We start from the raw sequence: 20901 nt of genomic DNA on the forward strand, positions 1-20901 counted from the left end.
GTCTTCCTTCAGCTGCCAACTCGGTTCACCCACTAGGACAGGCACAAAGGAAACTCTCACACTCAAACCTACACTTCAGAGCCCAGATTTTTTTTTTTTAATTCCGAACTGAGCACCATGAAAATATAGGACAGAACAAGGTCATGGTTGAGAGGAGCTGAGTTGTCACAGAAGCTGGGAAACGCAGCCATCTTTGCATGGTGTGCATGGCCTTGGGATTTCTCCAGCTGGAAGCTCAGGCGGTCAGTGATTGGAGCGTCTGATTAGAGAGGGATCACCTGTGGCTTGATTGTGGGCCTGCAAGGCCTGAGATCAGCCTTTCCTAAAAGTCACATCACTTGTGGGCCTGTCCTCCAGTCTGCACTATGTAATCCCCATGTAAACGGAGGCTCCTCCCACCATGAGCTACCAGACCCAACCAGGCCAAGGTTACCTGTGTCGAGGCTCCCCTGGGTGCCGCTTGCCCGGCCTATGGAGAGGCTGCGGTGGCTCAGGTTACGGAACTGGGAGAAAGAGGAGGTGGAGTCTATGGTATTTCTCCGGGCTCCAAAGGCATTTGTGGGTAACAGAAATTGGGTATAGGAAACAGTCTAAAAGGTGAAGACAAAAACAGGCCAGTGTTTATTCCCAGGCATTGCTAGCTCTGCATTCTGATCAAGTTACAGTTGTCACCCAATTCAGGCCCACTTTCTCCTATTTGCAATTCTGAAATCCAATGAGATCTGAAAAATGAAATTCGTTTTGGCACGCATTGGTGCCAACACCCAACCTGAACTGACCTAAGGCTATGTGTAGTTTTAATTTATCCCACTTGATCTGATGATTCCTATTACGTGGCAGAAATATGAATGTAACTGACAATAAGGTACTATCTCAGAACCTGCTGGGGTATTGTGTTATCCACGAGGCACACGCTGCACTGCTTTTTATAATCTATTAAGTGCGGAATCCCAGAACACTTCAGGCCCCAAGAGTCCCTAGTGAGGGCCGTGGCCTCCTACCATGCTCCTCTGGCAGACACTGCATATGACCCTCCACTCTATCCCATCCTCCCTGGCTCCTATGGGAATACTCCCTCATTAGGGGTGAACAGAGCAAGTGCATTGCTTTTCACCTGCCCAGGCAAGCACCTCGCATGCACCCTATCTACACCTTGAGCTCCCAGCAGCCTCATCTGCAAACTACCCTGGGACAGATTGCCCAAGAAACACTTGCATCATTGCCATAAATGGATTTTGGAAGGGTTGATGAGGACTGTCTGGACTCTGCAAAAAGGGCAGGGTCATCTTTTAACCTGTCACTCCTGAGACTTCGACCCCAAAGCTCGTTGCATGTTGATGGAAGAAGAATATGACCGCCATGCTGCTCCATGGTCACAGTGCAAGACTAAGGGACTCTTAGCTTCCTGGGACCATGGGAAGCTATGACACTTTTTCGTAGCCTGAATATTGCTTTATTGCTTGCTGACACCACCAGTTAATTGATGTTCAATCCGCTCGTCATTCCATCCCTATAGACTTGCCTATGTGTGTGAGGTACTCATAACAGCACATTCAGCTGTAAACAGCACTGGCAGAGAAATCCACGTGCTGTGGGAACTCCCACCATGCTGCTGCTCAATCACTGGCTGCACATTAGGGGAGCCGGGCAGGCTGGCATGACATGCCTGGGAATCTGCCCCAGATCTTGAGTCCTCCACCTCGAGAGAGGCTTGTGGGCTGCCCCCCTCCTCTGCTTCCTGACCCTTGAGCCTTCAGCACAACTTGGTGACTGGTGGCCTGGCAGCCTTACCTTCCCATCAGCACCCAGCTCCACACCTTCCAGACCAATGATCTCTTTCAAACTCACTGCGCCAGCTGATTGTCTTCCTCCATCCAACTTCAAGTCCCTGGGAGGACAAGCCAGAGGAAAAAAAATGCTTTTGTGTGCACCCCAAGAAGCCATGAGGATGCTTACTGCCTGAGACAACATGGTCACACTGATGATAATGACCAGGTGAGTCCTGGTAGATGGGACAGCCCTTTGTCCCTCCTCGGGGGCTTACCAGTGATGCCTTGTTTCAACCACTTTGACATAAATGAAATCCAACTGAACAGAAGACTGAAGATGAAGCTGATGGTTTACAGACATCCCTCCCTCTTCCACGAGGCCCACTATGTTCCCAGAGATGGCCAATGAATACGAGGCCAGCGAGCATTCCCTAAGCATTGTGGGATCACAGTTTGCTGGGATCTAGCTGTTGGGTTCTTTTTCTTTTCTTTTTTGAGACAGAATTTCACTCTTGTTGCCCAGGCTGGAGTGTAATGGCACAATCTTGGCTCACTGCAACTTACACCTCCCAGGTTCAAGTGATTCTTCTGCCTCAGCCTCCCGAGTAGCTGGGATATAGGCACATGCCACCATGCTTGGCTAATTTTTTGTATTTTTAGTAGAGACAGGATTTCACCATGTTGGCCAGGCTGGTCTCGAACTCTTGAGCTCAGGTGATCCACCCATCTTGGCCTCCTGAAGTGCTGGGATTACAGGTGTGAGCCACTGTGCCCAGCCTGGGCTCTTTCTAATGCTGCATGAGACCACCTCTCTTTGCCACTCCCCTTTCTTAGGAGAAATAAATTCTTATCCTAAACAGCTACTGGGTTTATTGTTGGTGATTGAAAAATTAATGCCACAGTAGTTACCTCTACTACCTTGCCAGACCACGTAGAAAATGAGCATCTTTTAATAAAAGAATAATCTCTAGTAATAACAAGCATTCATTCATTCGTTCATTCACTCAGGGACAAAGTCTTGCTCTGTTGCTTATTAGGGAGTACAGTGGTGTGATCATGGCTCACTGTAGCCTCAAACTCTTGGGCTCCAGCCATCCTCCCATCTTGGCCTCCTAAAGTGCTGAGATTACAGGTGTGAGCTACTGTGCCTGGCCAACAAGCATTTATTTAGCACTTTACTATTTCCAAAGACTCACACAACATTTCTTTGGTTCTTTAAGATGACCCTATGAGAAAGGTACCACTATTTTGATCCAATTTTACAGAGAAGGAAACTGAAGCCCTTGGGAGATTGTCAAGGTCACCAGGATAGTTGGCTGGAGAGGAGTTCATCTGATGTCATTTCTAGTACATCACATTGCCATGGAGATGCAAGATGAACTCACTGTGATTCTGCTCAGGTGTTAACTGCTCACATCTCAAAGGACCATACTCTTCCCCTACAGTAATTTTTAAATTTTGCCACATATCAGAATTACCTGGGGATCTCTGACAAACTGTTATCTGGTTCCCACCCCCAGATAGTTGGCATGGGGTGTGACATGGACATCAGGAGTTTTAAACACTCCCCAGGTGATTCTAAACTACAGCCATGTTTGGGAATGACCGGGTTCACATTCTCTCTCTCTGACACCCAGTACCTGTTAGTCAAAGCCACCTCAGACCCACAACATACTTGCTGTGTGGCCTGGATGGAGGGACCATATTCAGGGGCCATCTCTTACAACCTCTGCAAGAACAAATACAAGGCAGAGGCAAACTGCTCCCAGCCAAAGACAAAGTCATCAGGTAAGAAGAGAAGAGGGAGCCAAGTGAGTGGCGAGAAGAGAAGGGGAAAAAGCTATCCCCAAATATAGAAAAAAACAGGGATGCTCTGATTCTGTTGAGCCATCATCCTAGTCTCTGGGCATTACCTGAATGAGCCCTTATCCTACCTAAAATGTGGAGTCTGATTAATAACAAATGCCCAGACCTTCTGCGGCCAGTAAGTGCTGCATTTTCACCGCGGGCTTCCTGGGAGGCCATGGTAGTGCCACACTCAAAACAAAACATTTCTGGAGTCCCTTTCAGAATTGACACCAAAGTCATGCAGAAGAAAGCCAACAATCAACTCTGCTCATGCCAAGACTGTCTGCCCTACTGCTGCACCTGCTCTGCAGGCAACCCACGGCGATTCTCAAAAGGCTTCTTAAAGCAATTAAGGATGGAGATGACGAATGCATCGGGGCACTGGTATACGGAAGTGCTTACAAAGCAAAAATGTGAACAAAGCAATAAGGCAAAAACACCTTTGGTGGGTAGGGAGGGAGGGGACTGACCACACGCAGAACAGGACAAAAATAGCAGCGTCTTCCCTTTCATTCAAGGACCAACAGCTCAGTTCCACGGGCTTCCTACCTTTCCAGAGCCAAACCCAGCAAGCATGGTCTCCGAATTCCCAACTCCCAAACAATTTTCTCTTTGTTTCCATTTTGCCAGATGAAGAACGTTACTTAGGGTTGAAATTAATAGAGAAGTAGGAAATATCTCTATGGATTGAGTAGGCCAAGGGAAATAAGGAGAATTCCAGCAAGCCTATACTGAGAGGGCTCTCAGACAGAGCGCTGGCTGCAGGCAGGGGCAGAGTCTCAGTCCATTTTCATATCCTGTCTATACAACATCTGATATATAATGAACTTTTACTGAGAGCTAGTGTGGCTCTTTGCTGTCTCGCCGGTACTGGTACATACAGAGGGCATGAAACATGGGTGATTTTCCACTGTGCCCATTTTCATCTGTCTTCAATTTGCTCACAGGCTCAATGCTTCCCCGCGGCAGCCTTGTCCTGGCCAGCTGTCTGCCTGCCACCAAATGTGCATATCACACATCACAGTTAACAGAACCAAACCAGCCGTGCCTCTTCCACACTCTCCTTCTTGGCGCTTCCTCCAAAGGAAATGAAGCCCTCACAAAAAATATTCTTATATGCTCATAGAAAGTCCAAGATTCCATTCCATGAGATAAAACCCAAACCCACTTAAAGAAACAGGGATTCTTAGACCCCGTGGATTGTCCAAGTGTCTCAACGATACTTGGGACCACACGAAAGACGGGCAAGTCTCCACCAACCCTACCCATAGAACTGGTCCCTTGAGAAATATCGTGACTCACTATAGTCACCACTTCCCCCTGCCTTTCTACTTACGTCATTCTACTTTCTAAATCACTAAGGCCAAGCCAAGTAAGAAAATAAGCAAGAATAGCGGGGCCACCCTCAACTGCTACTGGAGACACGTGAGGCTCGCTACAGACCAGCGCCACACGACAGAGCGTCCTGTGATGAGGGAGATGCTCCCTATCTACCTTGTCCCGTACAATGGTTGTGTGTCGCAACTGAGTGCTTGAAATGTGACCACTTGACTGAGAATCTGAATTTTTAATTTTATTTAATCTTAATGAATTTAATGTGAATGGCCACATGTGGCTACTGACTACTAAGACCCAGTGCTTCCTTGGCAGGACTTTGGCTATCCTTAATAAGTTCCTTGGCAAGATAATATAGTCACAGATATGCAGTGACTTGGATTTGGTCTCCCAGTTTTCTTCCCAAGAGTGGCCTATTTTCTGCCTATTGCCTCTGGGGATGTTGACATTACAGGCCCCTGCAGATGGAGCAGCAGTGCGGATTCATCTAAGTCGGGAGGAAAATGATGACCATGGGGTGCACAATCAAAGGGGATCCATGTCCTGCACCATCGGCACCCTGAGAATGGGGCTCCCCACCATGATAAAGATTGATAACTCACACCTGGTACAGAGCAGCAGATCTTTTTGCCTGGAGGGGTCACAGGGTGGGTATGACAGAGTTCTGGCAGTGCCAGGGCAACCAAAGGAACAATAACCAGTGTGTGTTCCCCAAAGCCTGGGCATCACAGTAGGTTCCAGGCCCTTCTCTGCACAATACTGGAGAGGGGGAGGGAGGGATGCCCGGTGAAAAGAGAGTCTCCATTTCCCCTCAGCCTTGTAGAAGAGGGGCTCAGAGTTCATATTAAGTAGATTTAAAAAGGAGAAATGAGGTGTACGCCAAAGCTACTCACACTCAAAACTTCGCTGAAACAGTAATAAATATCATCACAGCTCTAAAGCACTGACAGCTTCGTGATGGCGGAGGGCAACTTTTCCATGTTTTTCCTCTCTCGGATTCAGGGAGAGGTTATCACTAACTTCAAGACTACCATTTTGGTGGGCTTGAATTAAGAGCACAAGCGTACAGAAGTGTGCACAGTCGTTCACAGAAAACAAAACAGATCTCATTTAAGCCACTTCTAACAATGTCAGTTTCTTCTCATAGCTTTTGAATTTGTGTATGTTAAGATTCTCAGGGTCTTAAAAAAATACATCTTCTGGCCGGGCATGATAACATATTCCTGTAGTCCCGGCACTTTGGGAGGCCAAGGCAGGCAGATCACCAAAAGTTGGGAGTTCGAGACCAGCCCGACCAACATGGAGAAACCCATTTTTAGTTTCTACTAAAAATACAAAATTAGCCAGGTGTGGTGATGCATGCCTGTAATCCCAGCTACTTGGGAGTCTGAGGCAGGAGAATCGCTTGAACCCGGAAGGTGGAGGTTGCAGTGAGCCGAGATTGGCACCATTGCACTCCAGCCTGGGTAACAGAAGCAAAACTCCATCTCAAAAAAGAAAAAAATATACATCTTTTACAGAGAGGTTGACAAAGTTTTCTGGGTTGATTCTTCTTAGCTAAGGGCTCTGATCAATGTTGCTGGACTCTTTCTGATATTAACGGGAAACATGTAATTGCTTCAGTCATATTTGACCCTGTAAACAGCAATTTCACATTATGCCAGGTAGTAGTGTAACAGCTCAGGAACTGCTCCGTCTTTATGTGTGAGTGAAAAGCAGGTGAGGCCCATGGTCTTTGCTGTCCCTCTCTTTCAGGAGCTGGGAAGGTTGGAGTTGCATGCAGAAAGGAACTCTGAATGGCGTAGATTCACCCAAAAAGGATCTTTTAAAAACTCCAGTGAAAAAGAATGAAGCAGAAGTCCCAGGGGAGTAGTGATGAAATCTTGGTATTTTCTAAGATCATTGTTCTGAATTCTCATTAAAATGGCCTATAAAAATTGAACTATCTGTTTGGCTGAAATGCCAGCATTAACCCTCCAGCACCAGGAAACAGAGTTAGGGCTTGTAGAACTGCAGCTGAAAGTAATTTAAAGCAAACTGAAGTTGGACTTTTCACTTTCTCTGAAAAGGCCAGAAGATTTTTTCCCAGACACATCTACTGTTCAAATACTAGTTTATTTTTTAATTTTGAGACAGAGTTTCACTGCTGTTGCCAGTACAGTGGCACAATCTCTGCTCACTGCAACCTCCACATCCCAGGTTCAAGAGATTCTCCTGCCTCAACCTCCCAAGTAGCTGGGATTATAGGTACCTGCCACCACACCCAGCTAAGTTTTGTGTTTTTAGTAGAGATGGGGTTTCACCGTGTTAGCCAGGCTGGTCTTGAACTGCTGACCTCAGTTGATCTGCCCTCCTCGTTCTCCCAAAGTGCTGGGATTACAGACATGAGCCACTGCCCCTGGCTCTACTAATTTATTTACATTCCACCTCCTTTAAAAAATGGCATAGAGGCAAGTTCAAATACTACACATGAATATTGTCTAAAATAGTGTGTATTAGGTTTAAATACTACAGCTTTCACTCAGAGGTGAATGCTATTAGTCAGGTTATAGGAAACGATCTCATTTCTTCGGATACCCTAAGTGAACCACTGGCAAGGACCAGTGGACGATGCAAGGTTGTGATTCCTTCTCTCCACAGTCCCAGATAACACTGTGGCTTAGACATATGTACCTAGAGGAGCTGCTTTCACATTCTCTGCAAGTTTGTGAACTTCTGCAGAGGCTGTAGGCAACAAGCACACTGAAAATCCAGCACAAAGATATATATATTTTTTACAAAGGCTGACATTTAAAACTGGCCCATGGGGGTGGGGGAGTGGGAGTGACTGGAGGGGGTAAAAGGGAGGGACTCAGAAGATGGGAGGGGATTAAAATGGGAGATGAAAGTGCATTTGAGGAGACAGCCAAGCAGGAGTTATACCCTTAAGCAATGAGCAGAAAAACAGGTTGGTTCATTTTGGGAGTGTAAGTGCCTTCTTCATAGGATGGCACCAAAATCAATTTAACGCAGCTCTCCTTGAATGCCTGTAACTTCCCTGCTAGAAACCCCTGGACCCCTTAGTTTTGGTTTCTTCAGCACAAAGCACACATGCACAGCTGTGGAGTCATCTGATCAGAGCAGGTGGCTAATCTTGATATCGTGGGCCCAACGGGGAATACCTAGGTTATTATTAATCATAAAACGGCCAACTCTGGACTTCATCTTTTGCAAAAGGCAAATGATTTTGAGTTTCCTCTTCTGTGGCTTTCTGGCAGAGGCTCAGCCAGCTGCTCACTGAGCCATAATGCATGGAATAGGTTTTGATGGGAAACAAGATTCCCTATGAGATAACAAGAAGTTCAAGCTAAGGCCCTTTCCTCAGGGAGCAGGATGAATGAACTAATAGTACTCTTTAAAAAAAAAAAAAAGATGTAAGATTTAAATATCTAATACCTGGGAACTAGATGAAAAAAGTGTGCTCCAATTAACTAGGTTCCAAGGCTTTCTGCTTCCAAGATGAAGTGGTCCTGACTTCTCTCCACTATCCTTTCTCTATTGGTGCTCTAAGCCCAAGACCGTGGAACACCTGCCAGGAGCTCCACTAGGCACTAGCTCTTCAAAGGACAACAATAGGTTGAACACTTTGATGTGTAAATAATTTAAAAGCCAATTAAATATTAACAGAATTTCTAGACCCTTCAAAAAGAATAAAGAGTGAGAGATTTCCTGCACCGAAAGCAAAGCCTGCAAGCTGGATTAGGAAAGGAAATACCACTTGTGAGCTAAATTTTAATTAAGAGATGACGTATGCACTGGAACTCAACGACAAGTCTTCCTCTTAGCTGAAGAGTCCCGTTTGTTGCCCCTTCTGATACAGTGGAGCTGCCATCTTGGAGCAGGCCTGCTTGCTGACATCAAGCAGAAGGTAGGTGCAGAGACAATGAACAGGGGCCATAGTTGATGGTGAAAAGTGAAGTCAAATGCAGCTTTTAGTGTAGAAGTCCCTTCCCACTCCCACTCAGCACTCCACCGATAAGCCATCCTCTGCAAGGGCAACTGGCAGACAATGAAGGGGTCTTAACGGAGCTTAGAGCCAAATCTTTGTCTAAAGGCAGCTCCCATAAACAGCCGGATAATGGCATGAGTCATCCATGAGATCACGACAGAGTCTGTCTCTATGTGGGAATATGCTTGGTGTAAGGAAAGAAATACAATTTATGAATGTGTAATTTTCCACAACAAAAAATTTTCTGGGGAAAGTGGGTGGGGAAGAAGGGGGCATGGGCCGGCAGCCAGGAAGGGAGCATTTAGGCTTGAAGGCTCTAAGAATAGAAGAGGCTGTTCTCTGTGTCACAAAATGACCAGCACTCAGGAAATGGACCCAAGCGAATGACCTCATCTGAATGCCCCCAATGCCAAAAGCTAAGGACATAAACACCATGTGGAAGCTGTTGACAATGAAAAATCACACATTTTAAATCGAAGTCCTATGAGCACAGTTGCTGCTCATAGAGGAATTGCTATGCCTAAATTGCTATCCCTAGAGGCACCTTGCAACTCCACGGGAAGCCATCTTCCTCATCACGTGGTCTCTGATGCGTCTGTAGTAAGCGAGCCCTACGACTATCACACAGTCAAGGATGGTTACCTGAAGAGATGTGAACCTACACACACATCACAGAAGCTCTTTTTGCTGGAATCATCTAGTTTGCTGATTTCACATAACCTCCAATCCCAAGTTTACTAGGTTCACCCCTACTTTCATCTGCTCAGATCCACGTGTAGAGAAATACCGACCCACGTCCATGTCTCAGGAAATAAGGAGCACTTGGTGGCTGGTGCTGGTTCCCTTATGCACAGAGGCGATTCTAGGACTGGCTCCCAATATGACACCTGCAGTCTCTCACTCACCAGTGGGTTGTGCTCGAGCAGCTCCTGGGCTGACAAGCTGGAACTCAGGATGCATTTTTTGTTGACGCAGTATGTGGAGATTAGCCTACCCAAGGCTGTCTGAGCCTATAATGTAACTGAACCAGTCCAAAAGCAAAAACAAGAGCTCAGGTCATAGGAGCAAAAGGTCAGAGGGCGTATGAGGGTAAAGAAATAGGAGGAAGTTGAGTCTCTCTCTTGGTTTCCTGGTCTGGGCTTGACCCTGAGCAACATTTTAAAAGTCAAGTTTGTATTATTTCACCTTCTTCTCTGAACTTCGCTTTCCTTATTAGGACTCCAGGAACCTTTCCCCTAAGCTGTTACTGTTCTTCACAATTCCTTCCCTCTCTCTACATGTAAACTCATAAATTCCTTTGCAGCACCCAGATTTCCCTCTCCTGGCCCCGTGGCAGTGGCACAGTACCCCACAATGGGTAGAGGCTGGAAAGCGAGGTGAGGAGCAGTGGTCTTGGATAGAGGCATTGGATAAGCTGTTTACCAAGTGGGATCTGCCTTTTAGGAGAGTTGAGAAAGTTGCTTGCAACTCATTTTGTGAGCGGAGGGTCGCCAAGCCAAACCACAAATCCACACTAGGAAAGAGAAGGCCATGACTAATGTGGATAAAAGGCAAAAAGATTCAGGCTGGCCTTGGCAAGTGTTAGTTGAGGAAAAAGGGGCTGGTTTAAGGCTGGGACTCTTCCCAGAAAATGGCATAATTTACAAGCTTCATCTGAGAAGAGTGTTTACAGCTTATGGGAAGGTTTGATGTTACAGTTACAGTGAAAAAGATGGGCAACATCTGTTCCTCTTCTCTGTAATGGGCTTGTTTTGAAAGGTGGGATTGAGCAAGAAAGATCAAAGCAAAACAATGGTCTCTTCACGTTCTGTAAAGTATATGCACTGGAAAAAAAAAAGACTGGAAGGAAATAGACCAAAATGTAAATGGTGGCTTTGTTTAGGAAGTGAGGCTCAATAATTTTTATCTTCCTTTTATTTTTATACATTTTTCAAATAGTCTTTAAGAAACATGTATTATTGAAGGGAAAAAACTGCATAAAAGCAGATCTGAAGGTGAATCCATTGTGTTTTTAGAACTGCACCACTGACAAACTCATTGTGAACCAGACTGGGAATTGCTAGGCTGGAGCAGATCTAGAAAGAGCAACAAAATAGCTCTGTGACAGCTGGGTGTGGTGGCTCACACCTGTAATCCCAGCACTTTGGGAGGCTATGGTGGGAGGATGGCTTGAACCCAGGATTTTGAGACCTGCCTGGGCAGCATGGTGAAAGCTGACTCTACAAAAAAATACAAAAATTAGCTGGGCGTAGTCGTGTGTGCCTGTAGTCCCAGCTACGTGGGAAGCAGAGGTAAGAGGATCGCTTGAGCCTGGAAGATTGAGGCTGCAGTGAGCTGAGATTGCACTACTGCACTCCAGCCTGGGCAATACAGTGAGAACTTGTCTCAAAAAGAAAAAAAAAGAAAAAAAGAAAAAGCTCTGTGACTGGACAAAAATGGAAGTGAAGCTAGCGCTCAATGAGTATCTACTACCGCCTGGCAGGGCGCTCTGAGCTTTCACATATAATATTTCATTGGCTATTTCATTCATCTCCCTGAGGTGGACATTACAGTCCATTTTGTGGATGAGTGAAGCTGGGGTCAGTAAGGCGAGTTCATTTGCCAGGACTGAGGCTTCTGCCTGACTGCCAGCTCATTCCCACGCACCACACTGCCTCCCTGGCCGCAGCTGCCCACGGGTATACGACAGCAAGGCTGGGTAAGGGCTGTGGTTTTCCTAATGGAGGCACCAAAGGAGGTGGATGGCAAGAGTGGGGATGAGTGGGCTACCTGTCCCCATTCCCGATTCTCCAGAACACCTCTGTGGTTAGGTGTTTTACTTATTGGAATTCTATGTAAACTTATAATGGAAGAATGGCTCTGTAGCTTTAAAAAAAAAAAAAAAAAAAAAGCAAAAGCCAGCAGTCTCCATGTTCCTTCCAGTTCTAAAAGACTATGTTTGAGCTGAAGAGTACTCCTTACTACTGAACCCATTTGGTCTGGCATTACCTTTACCTTAACTATCTTCCACTTCATATACCCTTTAATGAATTAGCTCAGGGCAACCCCAAGCAGAAGTGGCCATGCAATCTATCCCTGGTAACGATTAGTGAGACTCCGGGATCAACAGCTGTGTTATTTGAAAGGTGTGTGCACAACCTATATCCAGTCTTCAGTAGATGCATGCCAGTAAGTCCTGACAGCTTCCTACCACATGCACCTGATTAGAGATGGCCATGCTGGGCACCAGAAGGACCTGGCAATAAGGAGTGGGTTTTGTGTGGATGAGTGTGGGTGGGTGGTGGCGGGGAGGATGCAGGCAGGGGTTTCAGTCCACCCTAGACATAGAGAGGGTCTCCAGGGACAGGATAGAGTGTCCCACTCTCTACAGAACCGAGCCTGGGAAAAATGCCCTCCTCTTAGTCCAGGTTAGATGCAATCTGAATACGTCCTGCTCAATATGAGGCTGTGTCACTTTCATGTAGATCACATGCTGCTGGTCTGGAGATGCTGAGTTGACAGAGGACGAGGTAAGCCTGCCAGCCAAAAGCCAGGGAACTCCAACAGGGCTTGGGCAAAGACTGCAGGAGCCAGTGTGATCTTTTCTCTTGAGATAAGATCTCAAGGCCCTTGGTATCCTTGGGCTTAACATTTAGGGTGCAAGTATTTCTAAGCGACTCTGAAGGTGCGGAGCGTGCGTGATGTCATGCCGGCGAGGCTAAACGAGAACTGCACAGGCTGCGAGGCTAATATGAGGGAATCACCTGGCTAGAGGGTGGGAGGGGCCTCGTCGGGGCTTAGCACTTGCATCTGGGTGCAGCTTGACATCCTCTTTTGTCACTTCAGGCTTAGCAACTTTCACTGTGGGTGGGACAGAGTCACCTGGAGAGAAACAGGGCCCTGAGGTCCATGTCAGTTCATCCTTGTTAGCACCTTCTGGGACCTTCCTTATGGTCAACCACCCAGCTCCATCCTTTTATGGAGATGCCCTCAAGGATGAGGTGCCAGGCTGAGAGACCCTGAGAGATGGCACTTGTTCTGCTTCAGCAGAAGGGACAGGAGTTGGGGTGCAAAGAAAGCTGCGTGGAGGAAGGTGTGAGTTCAGTCTAGAAGAGGATGGGATGGTGTAGACCACAGATCAGTCATCCAAACTTTGCACCAACTAGAAAAACCCAAAGGTGAGGGGAACCTGGTGCATTAAGGACCCATGGGTAACTTGCTAGGGCTAAGAGGCTGTGTAGAAAGACAGGGCTGGAGAGGAGCGCCGAGGCCAGAGCCTCAAGGGCCCTGTTTCTGTGAAGTCTGGGAGACCACAAAAGAGTCTGAAGTTAGGCCTGGCTGAATCCAGAGCTCCTGGGCTTTGGAAATCCATTTGGACATCTATGTAGTCTGAATAGACACTGTCTTGTCCTTAAGGGGAGAACATCTATGGGAAAGGAGGGGAGCTTCTAAGCTTCTTAGGGACCCTTGGTTCCCTGAGGGCTCCCTGATGGGCCAAGCTTGGATTAGGGGTTTGAGTTCTCCTTGATCTAGGGTTCTTCAGCCTCCTCAGGTTCAGTTTGGGGACAGGCAGATCTTTTGGCTGAACCACTGTGGCAGAGCCACAGATTAGCTCAAAATACCCAGGCAGCTGTTAAAAACTACACTTCCCAGGCTCCCACAGATGGCCTAGGTTCTGCTAAGTGGAAGCACTCATGCGAAACCTGGATGTGGAAGTAACACCTGGGGAGATCAGAACTTCTGGCAAGCCTAAGGTGGGGGCCCCAGATGGCAGTGCCAACACCGCTTCCAGTGGGTCCTGGCTGTGTTGTCCCCAGTGTTGGTCCTGGGTGTCTGTGCTGGTTTCTGTCTGTCCTGGAAATCCTGTGAGCTACCTGAAAACCACTGCCCCACCCCAACCATCAGAGGGGACTCATGTCTGCAACTCAGGACACTACATTACCCTCTATTCCACCCCTCTGTCTCTCTCACAGCCACTAGGGGTTCATGCTGCAGGCAAGACTTGGAATTCCTAAAGCAAAAGAACATGAAGACAGTTATCAGAAGTGTCTCATTTTACCTAGCAGACAATTTCCAGTCGTATGCAAGCAAACTCTGTAAATCAAACAATATTTTCTGAGCAGTTAAGAAAGCTCTGTGGCCCTGCCACAAATCCTTTTGTGAAGTGAAGATATGCTTGGTACTGTGACTAGGAATCCTCTAATGCAACTATGCTGCACCCTTTCTCCAAGAGAAGCGTTCTTCATGCCTGGTATTAAGACATGAGAAAGATCCTTACTGCTCCCTAAATTGCTTCCTGGAGGTGCTCAGGGGGCAACTTGGGTGTCTCAGGGAAAAGGTGCTGGAGAGACTCGAGCCGGTAGCACTTCAGGGTCATGAGCCAGGAACACCCACATCTCTGCAGACCGCCTGTGCATCACCATATAGACATCTGGAGCATTTCACCACCTCCACACTCTCCACACACCTTCCTACTCTAAAGTCAACCAATACCCAGATGGGGAAATTACACAGATTATTTTACACTTATGACTCCACCCAGAGATGTCTGGTATTTGCCTCGGGAGCAAGTCTGCAGGGTGAACCAGCAAGCTCCAAAGCCTTCCAAAAGCTATGACCCATCGGCTCAGCAGCTGGTGTCCCCAGGGGCAGCCCGCGTGTGGCACACCTATGAGAGCTGTCACCTCCGAGCTCCATCTTCACCCAAATGCACACCAGTCGGCCAGTGCTGCCTGCGGGTACTGGTCCTGAGCCAACACGCCCGGCCCCAAAGACATGATCATGAAGGAAACACGCTTGGTTCTCAAGTGTGCATTCCAGCTTCCCGGACTGAAACAGCCCCACAGCAGCAGACACAACACGGCAGATCTGCGGCCACACTGCCTGCCCCCACCTACTACCACCTGGGCAGCTGCTAAGCCTTTCTCAGCCCCTAGTCTCGAGTAAAATGGTAATTCTGGCACCTACCTTAGGAGGCTGTTGGGCAGATGAAATGAGTGAATGTACATAAAGCATGTGGAACAGTGCCTAGGATGCCATACACTGTAAGCACTATTCAGGCCTCAGCTTCTATTACCACCTCTATTTATCACGTTCACACATATGCTTGACTGTATCCTAAAGAAATGTGCTCTTCTCTCAAACACCCATACCCATACATCACGGTAGGGAAGAGCACACTGAAGCCTGCGGTGGTTGTTAGATACTCGAGCGGTCTGCTTCAAGCAGCAGCTCTAGAGATCACTGTGGGGCCAATCCCTTATCAGCTTGGTCTAAACCTGGTGGCATATAGAATGACCCCGTACATTTTCCAGTGTTCCCAAGCCCAGGCTGATGTCTCTTGGGCCACGAGACATCAAGAAAATATGTGCCCGATTCAGTAGGCAAGAAGGCACCAGATCTGCACATTTAAAAAAAAATCCCAATTTTAAGAAACTCGACAAAGAATCATATTCAGGTAGGAGCTCCAGAAGTCTCTGATTGTTGACAGATGGGGAATGTGGACGGTGTGTTTCATTCATAAATTCCTTGTTCAACACAGCTTACTGCTTCTGCATCAGCAGCACTGACAAGAATGAAAACAACCATTTGCACTCACAGGGTCCTTGTAGAGTCTGGTTAAACATCCTCATTTTAGAGATGAGGGGTCTGAGACTCAGGAGGGCTGAGTGATGGGCCAGTGACAGTCCATGACATGTCAGAGCTCACTCCTGTCCCTGGCCTTCTCCCCTGCCCCTCACTACAGTGGTCTGAACGCCGAGTGTGGCTCAGAAATGGTACCCCAGCTTGAAGAGGGTATCACTGAATCTCTCAACACGGCAGGCCCTGCCTGAGAGTTCATGAGGAGCTGGATCAGCCACTGGCATCCCGAAGTCAAGCTGAGGAAGCAACATCCTCTCTTATGTCTCTAAGGTCTCACACTTCCAAGTCTAACTGAAGAATCGCCTTCACTGGGCCCTACACCTGACTCTGCCATCTGAATCCACCCAACTCCTTCCTCTGCACTAATCAGACATTGCTTAGGACTCCATGTTTTTGCTGTTGTTTGATGATTTCTTTACTAGCTTATTCCCGTGTCCTACTGAGACAGGACCAGAGAGAGGGCATCGAGAGTAGGCTCCAAACAGAAAGAGACATTTTCTCTTTCACCAGTGTATCCGAGGCAGGGTGGCAGTGCCCAGCACACAGCAGGTGCCCAATAGGCTGCAGGTGAAATGAATTCTGCTGTACAATGGTAGCCCCTAAACCTCCACATAGGTGGCATGTGGATGGCAAGGCACTTGGGGGGAGGTGGGGATAAAGGAACTCTACATAGCAAACACCTTGCTTTTACTTAAGACCGTAAATTTACTATAAATGTGGGCGCTGGTCAGGATTTGTGGGCAGTTCAAGTGTTTTCCAGCGCCTCCATGCCCACCCTCCATTGTCTTGGATTGGTAACTCATTCCCACCCATCCCTTCCCCAGCCTCCACCAGGGCCTTAATTCACTGGGGGCAGAACAAGTGACCTAGTGCCCAAGAAAATGAATGAATAGATAGTATTATATAAAGCCCTTCCTAAGGTCTGTCTGCTTTGATCAACTGATGTCAGGACCCAGAATCAGTGTTCAAGTTAAAACCAAGAACAAAGTTTGGGGGCCACGGTGGGAGGCAGGGCAAGTAAGGATGTGGGAGCTAGGGCTTTTGGGAAGCTCGAGTGCAGCACAGGCAGCCAGAAAACTAACCCGGAAAGATCAGGCCACCCTGATGGATGCTTTCCATGGGAAAGAGAGTTCAAGTACCCAGCAGGTGAACTATGAGGTTGGAACTGTCCATTAGCCCCTTCATCAGGGGGCTTGTGCTTGTTTGGAATAAGCAGGCCCATGTGGCTGAGTCCATGTGCATGAGGACAATGGAAACATGGATGCCAGAAACCATGGTACCCACAGGCTGGGGTGGTCCAGGTCCCGAGTTCCAGTGGCGCTGACTCTGCCAGGCGGAGGCTGTGGGCGAGCTTCGCCCCGCTGTGTCTCAGATGCAAAGCAGGAAGGTCTTTCACCCCTGAAATCTATGACTTACGTCCCAGTCACAAAAAGAGGTTCAGTGTAAAAGTAAAGGAATTATCCACCATGGAAAGGCGTTAGTTAATACGTACATGAACTGAAGTTGTTTAAAATATGTATGTGTATATATCTATTGGTAATTTACTAGCAAACTTTTACTAGTATATATTTACTAGTACATTTTTACTTGAGCATAGTTGTTTCCCAGTAATTAGTAAAAAAAATTTTTTTAATCACAATTATGGTAAATGGGTTATTAATAAATACAATGTCTGCTAATTAAAAAGTTTAAAAAGCACCCTGCTTCTTAATCCTGCTGCTACATCACAATATTTGGAATTACGCTCAGAGTTTCTTCTGTGAGTAGAGGTAGACTATGCTGCAGAAACGAACATGTTCTTTTCTGTTAGGTCTGACAAAAGACCTGTTGATTTTTTTTTGTTACAGAAAAAAATCCTCTTCTAGTTGGGTGCAGTGGCTTACACCTGTAATCCCAACGCTTTGGGAGGCCAAGGCAGGAGGATCGCTTGAGTCCAGGAGTTTGAGACCAGTCTGGGTAACATGGTAAGATCTTATCTCTACTAAAAATTTTAAAAATTAGCTGGGTGTGGTGGCATGCGCCTGTAGTCCTAGCTACTTGGGAGGCTGAGGTAGGTGGATGCCTTGAGCCTGAGAGGCTGCAGTGAGCTGTTTGTGCCAATGCATTCCAGCCTGGGCAACAAGGCAAAATCCTGTCTCAAAACCAAACAAACGAAAACAAAAAACAAAACAAAACAAAATCCCTCTTCTACACCTTGGTTTCCTCATCTATAAAATTTAGAGGAATTGTGGATTTGAATCTGTTCATGCCTGGGATACAAAAGGTGAGGTCCTAAGATCCCACACACTCATTTTGCATCTCTGTCCAGGGCCAACAGAACAGCCAAATCTGCTGAGTATCCCACGCAGTGGCCCTTTCTGCAACACAGGAAGGCTTCCCAAGCAGCAAGGAGACCCAGGCGTGAACAGACACCGTTTCCTAGCACCAACTGGCTGCCACCTAGCATTTCCCCGAGATGTTGAAAAGAGCGGGGGGCCACATATAATCACAAGGACATCCAATGGAGATGGTCCGAGTGCCCTCCTCCTGGGTAATCTAAGTTAAAACGGCTTCCTACTGGCTTTGCAGAAATGCCATAATCATCACATTCATGACGTGAAGTAATAACTTCCCCATTCTACAGAGGAGCCAATGGAAGCTCACAGAAGCTAGTAAGTGGTTTGCCCAAAAGAAAAACTCTAACTCTCCGAAGTTCTTCACAATGATTCTGTTTTACTGTCAGAAATTGGGGTCCTTGGTCAGTGGCCCCAGCACTTCTCTGCATGCCAGGTGCCATGCTGGCAACCTTGGATCCATTTACTCCTGGGAGCTGCAGTTACCCTCTGGGAGGCAGGTTCAGAAAAGCTCCTTTCACAGCAAGGTTTCTCCAAATACAGAACTTATCTTGCCTGTCTGCCAGTGTGGATCATGGAAAAACTTACGGCTGTACGGAATGGGGATTAAATCCCCATTCTGGCCCAAAGTTTGAGACTTCAGCTCTTAAGGATCAATCAGTGATATCATCTACAAAATGGGGATGAGCACTAGGGTACCATCGTGAGGGGCACCTTACCCTAGACCTTGGAGAATAAAGCTAATATGGACACTTCAAAGACAAGTGTGGAGAAGCCAAATTAAAGAAATAGAATGAGTCTTCAGCCAGGAAGATTCAAAGATTGCTTGACTGGGTATCTCTGGCATGTATTAAAAGTTGTAGTTAATTGCGTGCGTGGTTTTAATGTATCTCCCCTGCTAAGCTGTAAGTTGAGGAGCATAGGAACCCAATCCATCCTTCTCTGCTTTTGTCCCAGGCACCTGGTCACATGACAAGCACTCAGTAAATTAATGAATGAGACGGAGCTAAGGAAAGAATGCATTAATCAGAGAGGTCAGCCAGGGAAGCCCAGAGAATGAGGCTGACAGCACAGTACCATCCAAGCTCTGGCCGGGAGAGGACCTGCTGGCAAAGAGCCTGCTGCTGATGATACAGACACCCTGGAGGTGTGTGCCCAGGTTGGTCACACTCACACATTCTGGGCCCTTGGGCTACTACTTATAATAAGATGAATGAACTGGCCTCTGGGGTCACACACCAGGTCTGTGAGCTGGTATGAGCTAATTTCGCCAAGGAATGAGCTTGCTCTTCCAATACAGCCAGACCTGGAGCCACGGCAGGCAGGTCAGGTGAAGACAGCTGCCCCATGACATCTCTCCGGGCAGCCCACTGGCCACTCCCAGATGGTCCTTAAACTTCCAAGCTGCAGGATTTACTGCTACTTTTTCTAGAACACCTACTTTGCAAGGTTTGGCTGTAAGGATGTAAATAATGAAAAGGACCAGCTCCAAATGTGCACTTAACAAAGAGTGCTAAGATTATTGCTCCTTAAGGCACACATCTCACCAATAACTGAGTCAGGATTCCATGAATAAAGATGTGCTGTTTTCTGTCCCATGGAGCTGACAATGTAGAGTACAGATAAGGACCATGGTGAATCAAACAGGCTGCAAGGCTAGCAGATCTCCAGGGGAAGAGGGGGGTCATGGTGAGCAGGAATGCCTGGGGTAGAGCTCATGGAGATGGTGGAAGGTGAACACATGGTGAATCGGCACCAGGGGCCATACGGCCCTCCTCGGGACAGTGGTCACATGTCTGTGGTGTGACTGGCACAACTACCAGAGGCCACAGCCAACACCCCATGATGCTTGACATCTTACACAGTGAACTGTCATGCCCTTGATACGGCGGCAGCTTGATGATGGACACTGGATACGTGAAAAGGCAGAGGGAGCACGGGGTCTAGATGCAGAGGAGGAAGGAACATGGGGTTCAGGGATGGCGATGAGGAGCGGAGGCTTTGCAAGGATGGACCCTCAGGTACTTACTTTTTTCAGAGTAAAAGGAGGGGCTTGTTGATGTAGAGAAGGAAGCATTCCTCTGGCCTGCAGCTAGTTACCTAATCTCTGGTCCTGAGACCCTTTTGCATTGATGTTTCTCTGTGGTGGCAGCTCTGGCTTGCTGGTCAGTTTCCAATCCCAAGCCCAAGATGCAAGGGGGTGGGATGGGCACAGCGTTTGTTCCGATGCCTTTCTTGACCTACCTTTTTTCCAAAGGTTGGCATGGCCCTGTGGAACAGGGTGGGCCCCGTAATATTCTTACTTTACAGTACTGAATAAGGTAACAAAATGTAGATTTAGAAAGAATGGGCAATAGGATGGGAACACACATGCACTCACACGAGGAAGCTTTCTGGCTGAAAAGAAAGTGGAACATCTTTTTATCTTTCCAATGTACAAATATTGAATTTGCAGTGTCAAAGCAAAGCAACTTTTTGAAAATGGAAAGGATGGCCACATTATGCACACTGGTATGAGAACTTTTCACCCAGAGAACTACAAAGCATGCATGCATATACATACCCGGCTTGGGTACTGTCACGATACGGCAGCACTGAAAATATACTACAGAAGGATCTTCTGCCACTGATAAGGACTATTCTAAAAAATAAAAAAAAGAACAAACAACAAACACACTAAATGCAAAGGCTCAAACTAAAAAAAAAAAAAATCTATAGCAATTAAGCATTCATGGCATTCATAGCAGTATTTACACGCTCCCACCACCTCCTCTGGCAGATGGTATTCTGCTCTCCTTGCAAAATGCAACCTCAGCGCAGCAGAATAGGGCTGCCTCTCCTCATCCGAATATTAACATGTGAGACACCAGCAAGGGTCACTAATGAGCACATCTGCACCCCTTCTCCAGCAAGACCTGCTTGCTGTGGGCTGCACATGCAAGAGGGAGCAGACAGAGCTGAGTCCAGGGTGCCCAGGGCTGAGGGAGCAGTCAGGCCACATTTAAAC

At 47.2% G+C, this 20901-nt stretch overlaps 1 protein-coding gene across 1 annotated transcript in view; it reads right to left on the minus strand.

Moving 5' to 3' along the window:
• CABLES1 (Cdk5 and Abl enzyme substrate 1) overlaps positions 1-20901 on the minus strand; it is a 132008-nt gene that overhangs the window by 27709 nt on the left and 83398 nt on the right. Inside the window, exons 4-6 of the mRNA XM_021673892.2 lie at positions 20458-20535; positions 1792-1888; positions 434-590 (exon numbers count right to left, since the gene is read on the minus strand). Of these exons, the coding sequence (XP_021529567.2) occupies positions 434-590; positions 1792-1888; positions 20458-20535 (332 nt within the window). The remainder of the gene's footprint in view (positions 1-433; positions 591-1791; positions 1889-20457; positions 20536-20901) is intronic.

Source organism: Aotus nancymaae, unplaced genomic scaffold (assembly GCF_030222135.1).
Source record: "Aotus nancymaae isolate 86718 unplaced genomic scaffold, 86718_ANA_hifiasm-v0.15.2.pri h1tg000020l, whole genome shotgun sequence".
Classification (NCBI taxonomy): domain Eukaryota; kingdom Metazoa; phylum Chordata; class Mammalia; order Primates; family Aotidae; genus Aotus; species Aotus nancymaae.